Source organism: Delphinapterus leucas, chromosome 12 (assembly GCF_059928025.1).
Source record: "Delphinapterus leucas isolate spDelLeu-1000000601 "Yukka" chromosome 12, BTC_Dleu_Yukka2, whole genome shotgun sequence".
Lineage (NCBI taxonomy): Eukaryota > Metazoa > Chordata > Mammalia > Artiodactyla > Monodontidae > Delphinapterus > Delphinapterus leucas.
Genome location: NC_143140.1, coordinates 71,850,061 through 71,864,030, shown reverse-complemented (window position 1 = coordinate 71,864,030; position 13,970 = coordinate 71,850,061). Strand labels below are relative to the sequence as shown.

At 43.2% G+C, this 13,970-nt stretch overlaps 1 protein-coding gene across 1 annotated transcript; it reads right to left on the bottom strand.

Moving 5' to 3' along the window:
• Nucleotides 1-302: 302 nt before the first annotated feature.
• On the bottom strand, nt 303-12,313 carry ABRACL (ABRA C-terminal like). Its single transcript, XM_022557877.3, has 3 exons — nt 12,192-12,313; nt 7,172-7,238; nt 303-886 (listed from the first exon to the last, which is right to left on the bottom strand). The coding sequence occupies exons 2-3, from the start codon at nt 7,230-7,232 to the stop codon at nt 702-704; spliced, it is 246 nt and encodes an 81-aa protein (XP_022413585.1). The 5' UTR covers nt 7,233-7,238; nt 12,192-12,313; the 3' UTR covers nt 303-701.
• Between the last annotated feature and the right edge of the window lie 1,657 nt (nt 12,314-13,970).

The window sequence follows — 13,970 nt, the reverse complement described above, 5'->3', positions numbered from 1 at the left end:
ATCCTGTATTATTTCAGGTGGGTCTAACTAATCCAATTAGAAAGTGAAGTTTTTAGGTTACATTTCTGGGGGCACGTCCCCTATCCCAGTGGCAAGCACAATATAGGCATCAAAATTAATATTTTTTGTAGGGCCAAATCGTAACACTAACCATCCCTACTTTTCAAATTCTGTAGTTTTAAGAGAATTTTTCTTCAAATCAAGATAACTTTTACTGCAGTTACCTAATGTTGATGCAAAAACTCGATTCTGAGAGATACATAAATCTCAAATGACAAAATAAGGCAATAAGGCAATTTGGAGAGAGTTACATGTTTTTATTACATAAACATTACATTCATTGTGGGAGCTAGTCTTCAAGTTTGCTTCTTGATTTCATAGAATGTCAAATATCTGTAGAAATTATCTAAGAATGATTTATGAAACAAACACTCTTGCATCCCCACCAAAAAAAGCCTCATTGCCTACATTTTCCAGCCGGATTCCTGAGAAAAAATAATAGGTTTTATTTATTTTACAGTGTAATACATAAATTTACTTTCAAGATATAAAAAAGGACAGGCTTCTAAAATGAGTCTCCTTTTGTTTATAAAGTTCTATAAAAATACATTAAGTTATGCTAATACGTTTGTCCTTTGATGTAATATTCCAGTTTACCAGAAACAAAAAAACCCACAATAAGCAAAGCTATGCAAGCCACATTAATCTTGCAGCAATATAATGTCCACATCATCATGAACACCTTGCAGAAGTAGCTCTCCTGGGTACGTAATCATCTTCCTTCTTTTTGCAGCTTTGAGAGTTCCTACCAGTGCTTCAAAGAGATTGGCACATTTGTCATCTCGGAAGAGGACCCCAAATTTCACACTTAATTTTCCATCAGCATCTAATTTGAGAAAACACAACGTTAGCCAGTGCAAAGTCTGTTTCTTGCCACCATGTGTGGCAGATACACATAACCTTTCATAAACATCTAACTGAAGGTTAACCAAGATTACAGTTTAGCAGTCAACAGTCAGAAATTCAGTGTAACCTCTTGCCAGATTCAAAATGTGATAGAATAAAAGCAATGTGTGGTACATCTCCTAGCTTCAGTGTCATCTGGACAGAGAGTGGAAGAGAACTAAGAAACAGTAACAAAAAGTAAACGTGTGGGACTTCCCTGGAGGTCCAGTGGTTAAGATTCCGTGCTCCTACTGCAGGGGACACAGGTTCGATTCCTGGTCTCCCTAGCCGGGGAACTAAGATCCAGCATGCCACACGGTGTGGCAAAAAAAAAAGTGAATGTGATACAGCACTGCAGTGGACAATTCCTCTCTGTCTAAATTTCGATTTTTTAATTGTTAGTTGTTGAATCGATAAAAATAACAAGTACAAGAGAAATCCCAGATCAGGAGCAGTGTTTCTCTAAGTGTGTTCTGAACATGCTCAGAATCCCCAGGGAAGGAGTGGTGACCTTAAAAATGAAGAAATCTTTATTTACCAGAATCCCTAGATTATCTAGTTTGAAGGCCAGTTTTTAGTATAGATGTTAAAAGTTAAGGTAAACACTAAAAAGAAGTGAGCTACCAAGTCATGAAAAACGTGGAGGAACCTTAAATATGTATTACTTAGTGAAAGAAAGCAACCTGAAAAAGCTACATGCTGTATGATTCCAACTATGGGATATTCTGGAAAAGGCAAAACTATGGAAAAAGAGAAAACTAAGTAAAAAGATCAGTGGTTTTCAGTGGTTAGGATACGGGAGAGATGAACAGGCAGAGTACAGAGAATTTTTAAAGCAGTGAAGATACTCTATGATACTATAATGTTGGAGACACGTCCTTACGCATTAGTCAACCCACAGAATGTACAATACCAAGAGTGAAATGTGATGTAAACCATGGACTCTGGGTGATAATAATATGTCAATGTAGAGTCATCAACTGTAACAAAGGTACCCCTCTGGTGGGGGATATTAATAATGGGGGAGACTATGTATGTGCGGGGGTCAGAGGGTATATGGAAAATCTCTATACCTTCCTCTCAATTTTATTGCAAATCTAAAACTGTTCTAAAAAAAAGTTTTTTTAAATTAAGGTAAACAAAAGGTGGATCTTTGGCTAAAAGTCAATCAACTGAAGTCTCAAAGGGTAATCTAGGACACCTTCCAACTGTTGGCTGTATCCTTTGATCTACCAGGCTGAACCCTTGACCCAGTCCTATCCTACTGCACTGCTCCAAGTTCTTCCCTCCTAAAGCTGCGCCCCCTGTCGAGTAGATGGCCATCACAGTGAGAAGGGTTCTTGAGTTCCTTCACTCCCCTGCTAGAGCTTATAGCCTGCAGCTTAGTAAACTCCTACTGTGGGTGCAGCCCTGTGCTGGGCACTAGAGGCAGAGAGAAGGAAGTATAGAATCACTTTCTAGCTATCAAAGAAATGGCTTCCATTCCACAAGGAAATAAACATACAGTAAAACAACAGCACAAAGCAGTACGTGATTGGATGTCAAGAACAAGATGACTGGGCTAGAATGGGAAGGAAAGACTTCATGAAGGGCAGTACCTGTTCTGGACTTTAAAGGGAGTATAACACAGAGCTTTTTAAAAAAACTTGACAGTCCTCAGTTGAAATCCTGGCCATCTGCTAGTTGTTTGGCCTTGAGAACTTTTATGTAAGCTCCCTAAGCCTCAGTTTCCTCATCTGTATAATGGGGATCTTAATACCTCCCACACTGTGAGGTTGGGGACACAGTTCTAAAGCACAAAGCACAGTGCCCAGCACATGCTAAGCACTTGATCGATGATCATTATTGGTTCAATTATTTTTTATGGCTATAACACATTTTATTTATCCATTCATCAGTTAACTTTGGTTCAATTATGAATGAGAGAAAGGGGGTATGTGCCATTAGGCACAGGTGAAACAATCAAGTGTCTAGGAGAACAGTAGTTAGAGTGGCTAATTTACTTACCGCAAGTAAACCATCTAAGAGGAGAAGAAGGAGATAAGTTTGTAAAGGAAAACAGAGAATGCTTGGCCTGGAAAGCAAAGATGCACCTGTTTGATTTCCCTTTCTTTTTTTTTTTTGGCCGCACCTCGTGGCTTGCGGGATCTTAGTTCTCCGACCAGGGATTGAACCTGCGCCCTCGGCAGGAAAGCTCAGCGTTCTAACCACTGGTCCACAGGGAATTCCTGCACCTGTTTGATTTCTTAACTTCTAGCTGCACAACCCTCTGTTTGCAATGAGAATCTTTCACTGATTACAGGAATCAGTGCAGCTGCTGGTAACCTGGCAGGTCCTTCAAGCAATCTGAGTTGCAGTTAGGAGGGTAAAAATACCCCTCACACAGCAAGAATACGGAAGAGCTGGGATTCATTCCCAGAGTCTGACTCCAGGGCACACACTCCTTTTTTAAAAAATAAATTTATTTATTTTTGGCTGCATTGGGTCTTCGTGGCTGTGCGCAGGCTTTCTCTAGTTGCGGCGAGTGAGGGCTACTCTCCTTTGTGGTGCGCAGGCTTCTCATTGTGGTGGCTTCTCTTGTTGCGGAGCACGGGCTCTAGGCACGTGGGCTCAGTAGTTGTGGCTCGCAGGCTCTAGAGTGCAGGCTCAGTAGTTGTGGCGCACGGGCTTAGTTGCTCCATGACATGTGGGATCTTCCCGCACCAGGGCTTGAACCCATAGTCCCCTACATTGGCAGGTGGATTCTTAACCACTGCGCTACCAGGGAAGTCCCCCAGAACACACACTCTTAACCACTTCCCAATACACGTTTCCAGTTTATCTGTCTTTTCGATACCTAAAGAGGCCCACAAGGGCTGAGATGGAATTTTGTTTATTTTCCCATCTCCAGCACTTGAGCACAAAGGTAGCACTCAAGAAATATTTGTTAAACAAAGGAGTTTAAATCTCCAAATAATCTTTATCCACTTAATTCTGTTCTACAGGATGAAAAATGAGAGACTTTAAAGAACTTTATTTTAAAAGAAACAGGTAAAACTAAATTCATCAATCTCCAACTTCGGCTGATACATCATATTCAGATTAGTCTAAATCATAATTTAGTTTAGTCAAAATTATTCCAGATACAACATAAATAACCATAACCTGTCAGTAGATAACATATCTCCATAGATGCTTTCCAACTTAAAAAGTCATCTATTACCAGGAACAGGTAAGTCAAGGAGGCCTAGTGAAGTTGCAATGTTCAAAATATTTTCATCTTTATAGAAGTTAGGATAATTACTTTGTAGTCATCTAGTTTGTAAAGCTGCTCATTTTGAAGTGCAGGTTCAGTTTGCCTTAGCAAATAATAACACTGTGCTAGGGATATAGATGTTAGACTTTTAAATGCAATTGAATCTGATCAATAAACACTAAGCTGACATTGAGAAGGATCTAATAAGAAAACCCGACAAATCTTTGGAAATATATCTTTAATATCTTTAACAATCCAAACAATAGTACTACTCCCAAGAGTGACAGAGTTCGTCACAGAGCTCAGGAGAAACTGAGAATGTAGAAATGAGGAACACAGGTAGGGGCATCACTATCGAAAATAAGACTCACTGAGGGACTTCCCTGGTGGCGCAGTGGTTAAGAATCCGCCTGCCAATTCAGGGGACATGGGTTCGATCCCTGGTCTGGGAAGATCCCACATGCCGTGGAGTAACTAAGCCCATGGGCCACAACTACTGAGCCTGTGCTCTAGAGCCCACAAGCCACAACTACTGAGCCCACATGCCACAACTACTGAAGCCTGAGCGCCTAGAGCGAAGGCAGACTGCCTCTGGAAGCTAGAAAAAAGGCTAGGAAACAGATTCTCTAGAGCTTCCAGAAAGGAATGCACCCTGCCAACACCTTGATTTTAGCCCAGGTGACCTTTATCAGAACCTGCTGTGGTCTGAATGGCTGTGTTCTTCCAAAATTCATATGTGGAAATCCTAACCCCACAAGGTAATGATATTAGTAGATGGGGCCTTTGGGAGGTACCAAAGTCATGGGGGGTGTAAGGGTGTAAAGTCATGAGTCATAAGGATTAATGTCTTATAAAAGAGGCTGCAAGATTTCATCAGCCATAAAAAAAAGATGAAACCTTGCCATTTGTGACAACATGGATGCACCTTGAGGGTATTATGCTAAGTGAAATAAGTCAGAGAAAGACAAATGCCATGTGATTTCACTCATATGTGGAATATAAAAAACAAACAAACAAAACCCCCCAAATAAATGAACAAACCAAACCAAACAGAAGAGCATGCTGTGTTGTATCACAGGAAACTTACACAATTTTATAAACCAATGTTACCACAATGATAGATACATAGATAGATAGATAGATAAAAAGGCTACAAAGAGGTCCCTGGTCTCTTTCACCATGAGAAGATACAAGAAGTCTGAGACCTGGAAGAGGACTCCAAGCTGACCATGCTGGCACCCTGATCTCGGACCTCCAGCCTTCAGAACTATGAGCAATTAATTTCTGCTGTTTATAAGCCACCCAGTCCAGGGTATTTTGTTATAGCAGCCCAAACAAACTGAGACAGACTCCCAACCTACCTGACCATTAAGATATTAAATGTGGACAAAACTATAACTCAAAAAGATACATGCACCTCTATGATCATAGCAGCACTATTCACAATAGCCAAGACATGGAAGCAACCAAAATGTCTATCGACAGATGAATGGATAAAGAAGATGTGGAACATATATACAATGGAATACTATTCGGCTATAAAAAAGAATGAGATAACACCATCTGCAGCAACATGGATGGACCTAGAGATTATCATACTAAGTGAAGTAAGTCAGAAAGAGAAAGACAAATACCATATGATAACACTTATATGTAGAATCTAAAATATGACACAAATGAACTTATTTACAAAACAGAAACAGACTCACAGACATAGAGAACAGACTTGTGGTTGCCAAGTGGGAGGGTATATTGGGGGAGGAACGGATTGGGAGTTTGGGGTTAGATGCAAACTATTGTATATAGAATGGGTAAACAACAAGGTCCTACTGTATAACACAGGGAACTATTTCAATATCCTGTGATAAACCATAATGGAAAAGAATATGAAAAAGAATATATACATACATACATATATATATATATATATATATATATATAACTGAATCACTTTGCTGTACAGAAGAAATTAATACAATGTTGTAAATCAACTACACTTCAATAAAACATATTTTTTAAAAAAGATATTAAATGTGTTGCTTCATGCACAGTTTGTAGTACTGTTACATCAGCAACAGAAAACTACAGGGGACATTTGATACTAATGGCTTAATGGAATTTTCAAGGTACCTCTTGTTATTTCAAATGATTTGTGATTCATAAGTAGACAGAGCTAGAAGTAAGAAGAATCAAGCTATAATGACAAGCAACTCTTTCAAGGTACTTTTTAAAGTTGTTTTTCACTTATATGATGTAATTTTAAAACTTTGGGTTCCATTATCCCAGTTGTGGCTGAATGTATCTACTGCTCTTACAATTTTCGAAATGCTCCCCAAACTCTCGTATGTCTGGTCTGAGATGCACGAAATACTTATAGCTACAAGCATAACAGTTGCTTTCATTACAACTTAGGAAAAGGACACTAATACTACCAATTTTACATGTCACAAATTTCACAATAGCCACTTATATGCTGCTAGGGGGAAAGCTAACTTTAAAAGAAAACTACCTAAAGGACGGCTTCTTTTAGTTACATACACACAAACACATGATTACACAAAACTCAAAAACTTGGAGAAAATAAAGACAATTTATGAAAATTTCAATCCGAGTCCCTAGTCATTTGGCAATTTGCAAAATGGTGGCAGGGTAATGCAGAAAAAAATGAATTTTAATAGTGTGCCAAATAAAAATGTGAACATGATTTAATTACAAGATTTCAATGCAGCTAGGTTACAGAAGCACAGCAATTATCTTTCCATTCAAAGGATAATGAAATATCTCAACCATTCTTTTTATAAATGACAGTGGCTCTGTGTCTCCAGAAATCACTTCAGGGCTAAGAGCAGTTATCACCTGAGGCTGACAGAAGAGCTGCCATTAACTTTGTCCTGAATCCCTAGGTGATCCCTTCATATGCCTCTAAAAGTTAGTCCTACCTGCTCTAACACAAACTCAGAAGAAATTCTGTATCCATGTTATAATACTTACTTCTTGAACCCAGACGATGAATTTCCTCCACTAAGAGGTTAACTTCGTGATCCACATTCATTGCTGCCTGAGGGAGAAAAAAATAAATGTGTGTTACTACAGTTTCTACATTCCATTAAACACACCTTGCAAAATCCAAGGGCCCTTTCTTTTTTTCATGTAGCATTTGTAACTATTAATTTACTGTGGCCCTCTTCCTAAAAATACTTGCATGATGTACCCGGCCTTAGAGTACCTCCATTTCCCCAATTTTATAACTGCCCCTCTGGGCTGACCCCACACAGTCTACCGGGCAGAATGAAGCCATTCTCCTTGCACCCACTATGAACTCTAAGCCCGTGCTCTGGGCACCAAAAATACAAAGGTGAGTGACACAGGACCTGCCCTCAGGGAACTCACCATACAGACGCAGAGAAAGGCCTGGAATGAATAGCAATGTGACAAGAAAGCACTCTTTTAGTGGTGGGTCCAAGGCATTAAGGGAACACAAAGGAGGAAGCCACAGAAGTTTTTGTCACTGGGGAGGGGTGGCCAGTAGACAGTTGGGAAAGGATGTTCTAGGCACAGGGAAGAGTATATACAAAAGCACAGAAGCAAAAAACGAAACAAAACCGCAGCACACTTGGAGCAGGCCCTAAGCTAGAAGCTGGTGGTACCAGGATAAAGCAACACAATCCCTCCCCTCCGGGAGCCTGCAGTCCAGTAAGGAAGGCGGATCCAGGTGGATCCAAGGCAATTTTAATACCATGGGGTCAGCGCAGTGATGACCTCTGGGTCCCTTCCTCCAGCAGGGCCCAGTGCAACCTGACTGTAATGGAGAGCCTGTGATGAAAACCATTCATCTTTGGATAAGGAGTTCAGGACTAACAGCGGCTGTGAGAATCCCCTTGGCTCATGAGGTCCTCCATGGGCTGGGCCCACCATTCCACCATTCCAGCCACCTCAAATCTACCCCCTTGAATCCAGGCTGCAGCTCCACGGGGCTTCTTTTTATTCCTCAAATACCCCTCACTCTCACACCTCCAGCCTTCACATATCCTGTTTCTTCTGCAACCCGGACTCTGGCTATTCCTCTTTCTTGGGGCTAACTTCCATACGTCCAGTCCCAGCTGAGATATAACTTCCTGCAGGAAGCCCTCCCTGAATCCCTGGGGTAGGAGAGCTCTCCCACGTGTGTTCCCACAGCATGTGCGCCCTCTTCATTTCACTTGATTGGAATGACACTTCTCAGTTTTTATCACTAGACAGTGAGCTCCTCTATGCGGGGATCTGACTGTCATGCTCACTGCTGGACCACATCTGGCACCAAGAGCAGGAGTTCAATACATAACTGGTGTGCAGACTGGAAAATGATCAAAGACATGAGAAGGGATGGAACCACACCTGTGGGTGTTGTCACCATGGAGCTGCTGATTTATGTGAGGAACAGAGAGGAGCTCTAAGAGGGAGGAAGTGCACTCCGACAGAAAAGGTAAAGGGGCCTGGCAAACACCTACAGAAAGTGGGAGGAGACAAACACAGCAAGAAATAGGAAAGTGCAGGTAGAGCTGGAGGAGAGAAACCCAACCTTGTTGGATCAAAGAAGTATAGAAGTAAAGGAAGAAGAATGAGTTTCTATAGGAAGGCAGTAATTTACAGTGAAAACAGCAACATGAGGGTTGGAAAGTATGAGCAGCTGGGCAAAAGGAATCAATTCAGTCTGTCTGCAAATCGTAAGTTTTCCAAATCAAATAAAAGAGTGGGATTGTGTGAATGGTTTACGTTGGGGTGATGATTTGGAAGAAACAACTTTATTCAGACAGATTGTAACTACTTCTGGGTAGCTTTGAAAAAACAAGAATGATATCTATGTTTAAATGATATTGATCAAGACCCCAGATTTGCTATCAGCTAATAATAAAAGCACCACTATACTACTACACTGCTACACTTTTGTGTAAATCTTATAATTTAAGAAGCCTACATTGCAATAAAAGGCCACATCTTAGGTTAATGCATCTACATAAAACCGAATATCAAAAATTATAGTGTCCAAATGTGGGAACTTTGTGTTGGTGAAATTATAACATTATATTCAATTCAAGATAGTTTAAGAGAGACACTAAAAAGCTAAAACATACCCAGAGGACACAACTGAAAGACATGCCATGAGAATAATGGTAAGAAAAAAACCTGTTAGTGTCAGTGTGGTGGACAGCTGTTATATCTCCCTGCTCAGCACCCATTCCACCTTCTGGCACCAGCAGTCTAAAGTTTGTTTGGATACAGCCTTTCCTTCCTTACTCTAAACCCATGTATCTTGGGTAGAGCCTCACCCTGGACTCCAGGAGTGGTTCAAAGTCAGAATAATTGGTTTGGGACATAGGATAGGTGATCCCATCCTGAACAATGGGTTCAGCCCATGAATTTTGCCTGAACTACTAGTAAAAAGACACTTTCCTACTGGGTTTTAAGGTATAAGCTCACAGCCCCTATATAAATGGCTACCATGTGAAAAGAGCCTGCCAGGAATAAAGCCGACACAAAGAAAACTCCAGCCACATAAAAATGATTGAGTCTGTATATGACCTTGGACTTTCCAGTTACATGAACCAATCTTTCCTGGTTTGGCTTGGGCTGGTTTGCTTAAGTTTCTGTCACTTGCACTCTAAAGAATCTTCACTTTTAAAGTTAACCTAGAGAAGACCTGCAGCTATTTTTTTAAAAATTAAAGCTCCTTTTATGCACTTGTGTGAATAGTCTTATTTCGTGTTGCTCTATTGGGTAGGATGGATAGATGGAACAGAAAGGCAGATTTGAAAGCCATATGAGACAAAATTTCTCAAACAATCAAAACAGTCTAACAGTGAATAAAGTTTGCAGTAGTAGTATGGATCTGTGAGGGTTGATGAAGAAATCAGCCCACATTGGACAAAATAGAAAGGGAAATGTCCAAGGGGATTACAGTCCTTTCCAATTCTCAGATGCTTTGATTTCCTCCCACCCTGAATATTTATCTCTTTAACATCGTTTTCCACTCCTTCCACGCCCCCACCAGCCACGCACTTCAGACCTAATTCTCCTTTAATAATGAGACTCAAAGAGGAAATCCCGCCCTTAAATAGTGTGAATTCCTGGATCACATTAAGCAGATGTATGTTCATCCAATTTTAAGACAGGAAGACAACCAGAATTTCTTTGTAATTAATTACACCTGAGGCTCCTTATCTGCATTAATTCATGTAAACCTAAGAACGTTACAAAGTAATATTATTTATCCCCATTTTATGGATGATGAAACTGACTCCGAGGGGCTTCCCACAATTAAATGCCATTTCTACTGCATCATTCTGGCTCTTCTCCTTTTTTAAAAATTTTGTTTTATTTATTTATTTTTTTGCTGGTTATTATGCCAACTACACTAAATATAACAGTGGGTTGTATTTGTGTGAAATATTACATGCTGAGTGCTTACTAAGGCAGGCACTTACAAAGTAAGAAAGGCTCCCTGCACTGACCCTTCCGAGTGGGAACATAACAGGCTTAGAAACTATTGCTAGCATACGTAATTTGGCATGGTTTACGTCTTTATTTGATTATTTGACGAGGACAAAGGAGTATAAAATACGCTGTTGCACAATCCTTGGAAGGCCCATGACATTTTATAAGGACAGAAGCCTGGGACCGGTGTTAAGCAGCGAGATCAAGAACAATGAGAAGCCATGGGCAGAGCAAGTCTAAGGGAAAGAAAGAGCCCCTCAGTGGGAGGCTCAGGGGAAGGCGATGGCAGATGCTAGTCGGGCCCTCTAATTGAGACAGAATCCAATTAGGCACTGTGCGTGGGAATCACAAAGAAAGCGGAATGTGGGAGCACCGGGCCATCTGGGCCATATGCTGAAATGCTCCCCCATCAATATGCGCTTAAGAATATATTTAAGGACTCTCATAGCTTTTTTCTTTGAGTGGTTGGTTCCTTTTTTGTTTTGTTTTGTTGGTTTGTTTTTTGGTTTTTTTTTTTAAGTTTGGAGGCAATACCTAGAAATTTTCTAATGTCAGGGAATAAGCCTACTGGAGTGGGGACATCTTGGAATCAGGAGTCACCTCTCCACCCTGGGGCTGGCCACTGTTTCCCCACCCTCCTTCACAATCCCTGACGAGCAGCTGGTGCGGGTCAAAGAATGACTGGGTTCCTTCCTGCCCCTCGCAGGCGCGCACACACTCCATATTTGGTCATACCTGCACCAAGTTTGGGAGCTGGCCCGGAAGGGGTCCCAAAACCCTGTCCCCAGCGGGCCATCACACGGTCACCACCGGTACCGGTGCAGAGCTGGGGAGCGCGGGGTTCGGCCCCCTGCTCCGGGGCGCACGGCTGGCTCCCGGGCGACCTCCCCAGGAAGAACCGCATTCCGGAAGCCTTTGTCTCCGAGAGTCTCGCGCCAGCGCCGCCTGCCTGCGCTCCCCGGCTGTCGGTGCGCCCCCGGCGCGCCCCGAGAGCGAGCGCCTAAACCGAGCGACGCAAACGGACCCAGCCCGGGGCTCCCCGAGTCGCTGGTGTCCCCTCACTACCACCCACGCCGCACACAGAATCGGGAGCGTACAGATCCGCACCCGCCGCCGGCGCCGCAGAATCCACTGCCCTGAAGCCACCAGATTCCTCGGGGGAACCTGTCCCCTCACTCCCAGCCCGTCCCCGCTCCGCTCTGCGGAACTGGCTCCCCAAGCGCAAAGCGGACACGTTGCTCCGGGTAAAAATCTTTAAACGCTGCGGATCTCCCTGCCCTGTCCGCCCCCGGGCGGCAAAACGTCACGTGAGCCGAGGGCGGAAGTCTGCTGCAGAGTTGGGGGGCGCAGGGGCGCGCCCACCCGGTCCCCCGCACCCGCTCAGCCCAAGGTCAGTTATACCCTCCAGGCGTCTTAGCCCCGTCCCGGTCCCGGCTCTCCACCCGCAGCCCACGATCCCCCCGGCTGCTTGGCCTCCACCGGCTACCCCCGTCCATCCTTCATACCTACCTGGCCACATCTTCCCAGGGCAATCACTCACCTCTCCGCCTCCTTTTCTTTTCCGAGAAAACTGGGGCTGCGTCGGTGCGGGGTGGTTATCTTCTTCAGCGCACTGGGGAGGAAGAAGCTGAGGAAGGAAGTGACTGAGGCAGAAAAGAGAGGCTGGTGTGCAGGAGGAGGAAGGCTAGCGGGGGGAGGGGGGAGAGTTTCGGTGCTCAGGAATGCGGCCGCCCACACTCCCAGGGACAAGCCTATGAGGAGGAAACTCAAGAGAGGAGATGCCCGAGACGGGGGCAGACTCCAGACAGGTGGCGGAGCGCTGGAGGCTTCTAGGAAAATGCGCCCAGAGCTTCGATTACCGCCGCCTTTCCCCCACGCCGCTCGGAGCCACGGATCCTCAACCCCAGCATCTGATCCTGGTCGTTGACTTCCTGCCAGGATCTCTCTCCTAACTTAGGAAACAAAGCGTCCCCAGCGTGCTGAATGCTGAGGTCTCCTAGGAGGAACGTAAGCCAGGAGCCGGGGCCTTCAGAAAGCTACAGACGTGACAACAGGATGGTCAGTTTTGCAAAAGAAAATTCATGTTTGAAAACCAGTTTGTTCTACTGCGAAGAAACTTTACTTGGACAAAGCTAATTATTGGTCCCGGTCAATATAGATTTCTTCCCCTCTTTATTATTTCCTACACGTAACCGCATAATTCAATCATTTTATTCATGCATCCTTTATTTTAGTAACTTGTTTTAATCAGCGTGTGTTTGTGTGTGTGTATGTGTGTGACATGTTTGCTGTACCTGGTGTCCCTTCGAGAAGGAAACCGAGACCCTGCTGAGAGAACTGACCCAAACTATTCTTAGGACAAAGGTTGCACAGATAACTGCCCCCAAATTTCTCCCCCCGCCCCGCCCCACCATAGCTGACTGGATTAAGAGTGGTCATGTGACCCGAGAGACACAGTCCATAAACTGGCCATCACCCTAAGAGGTGACCTGGAACAAACAATCCTCACCAAACCGGGACTCGGATCATTAGATAAGCCAATCAGATTCTCCCCTGGAAATGGAAAGGGGAGAATACAGAGAATGAGCTATCTGACAGGAAGGCTGAAGCTGAGAGGGCTTGAGGCAGAAGTAGAGAGAATGGGCCACCACAAAGCAAACACTGGAGTAAGCAAAAACCAAAGATGAAGTAGAAGGTGGATGGGGGTGGAAGTGGTAGAAGTGCCTCTATGGGAAGCTGAGACCCAGTGGTATATTAAGAACAACAAAGACCTGCTCCCCAGGAAGATATGAGTATCCAGGTCCCTAGGGCTGCACTGGATCCCGCCACTTCCCAAAGAGCGTTCTAGTTACCCTTTCACAATAAACACCTATGACTTTGGGTGTGACTTCGAATGAGTCTCTGTTCCCTACCACCAAAAGATTACTCTTCAACAAAGGTCTGATTCGTCAAGGTTTCTCATGTTACATGAAGTTTAAGGTGATCCCACCATCCGTTTGAGGACTAATTTTTTCTCACTAAAAGAAAGCTGAGAGGTAGTATTTTATATCTTTCAAAGTCTACATAATGCAAAAATTATAATTCAAGAAACGATCATATTTAGCAATTCTCTAAGCAGGACCTGGCTACTTTGGTTTGTGGCAGTGACCACAATTCTTCATTCGGATAATATCCAGTGAAATGAATAATCAGTTTGTAGTTGCGCCACTTCTTTATGACTAGGTAGTGTTTCACAGTACTTTGCCAATGGGGAGAAAACAAAAGAGAGAGAGAGAGAGGGAGAAATCGATTACTTTTAGCAAGTAAAAGTCCCTGTTAC

Coding starts and splice junctions, on each gene's coding strand:
- ABRACL (XM_022557877.3), bottom strand. CDS start 7,232: ATGAATGTGGATCACGAAGTTAACCTCTTAGTGGAGGAAATTCATCGT. Junction 887..7,171: donor TCATCGTCTGGGTTCAAGAA/GTAAGTATTATA, acceptor TTCTCAAATTAG/ATGCTGATGGAAAATTAAGT.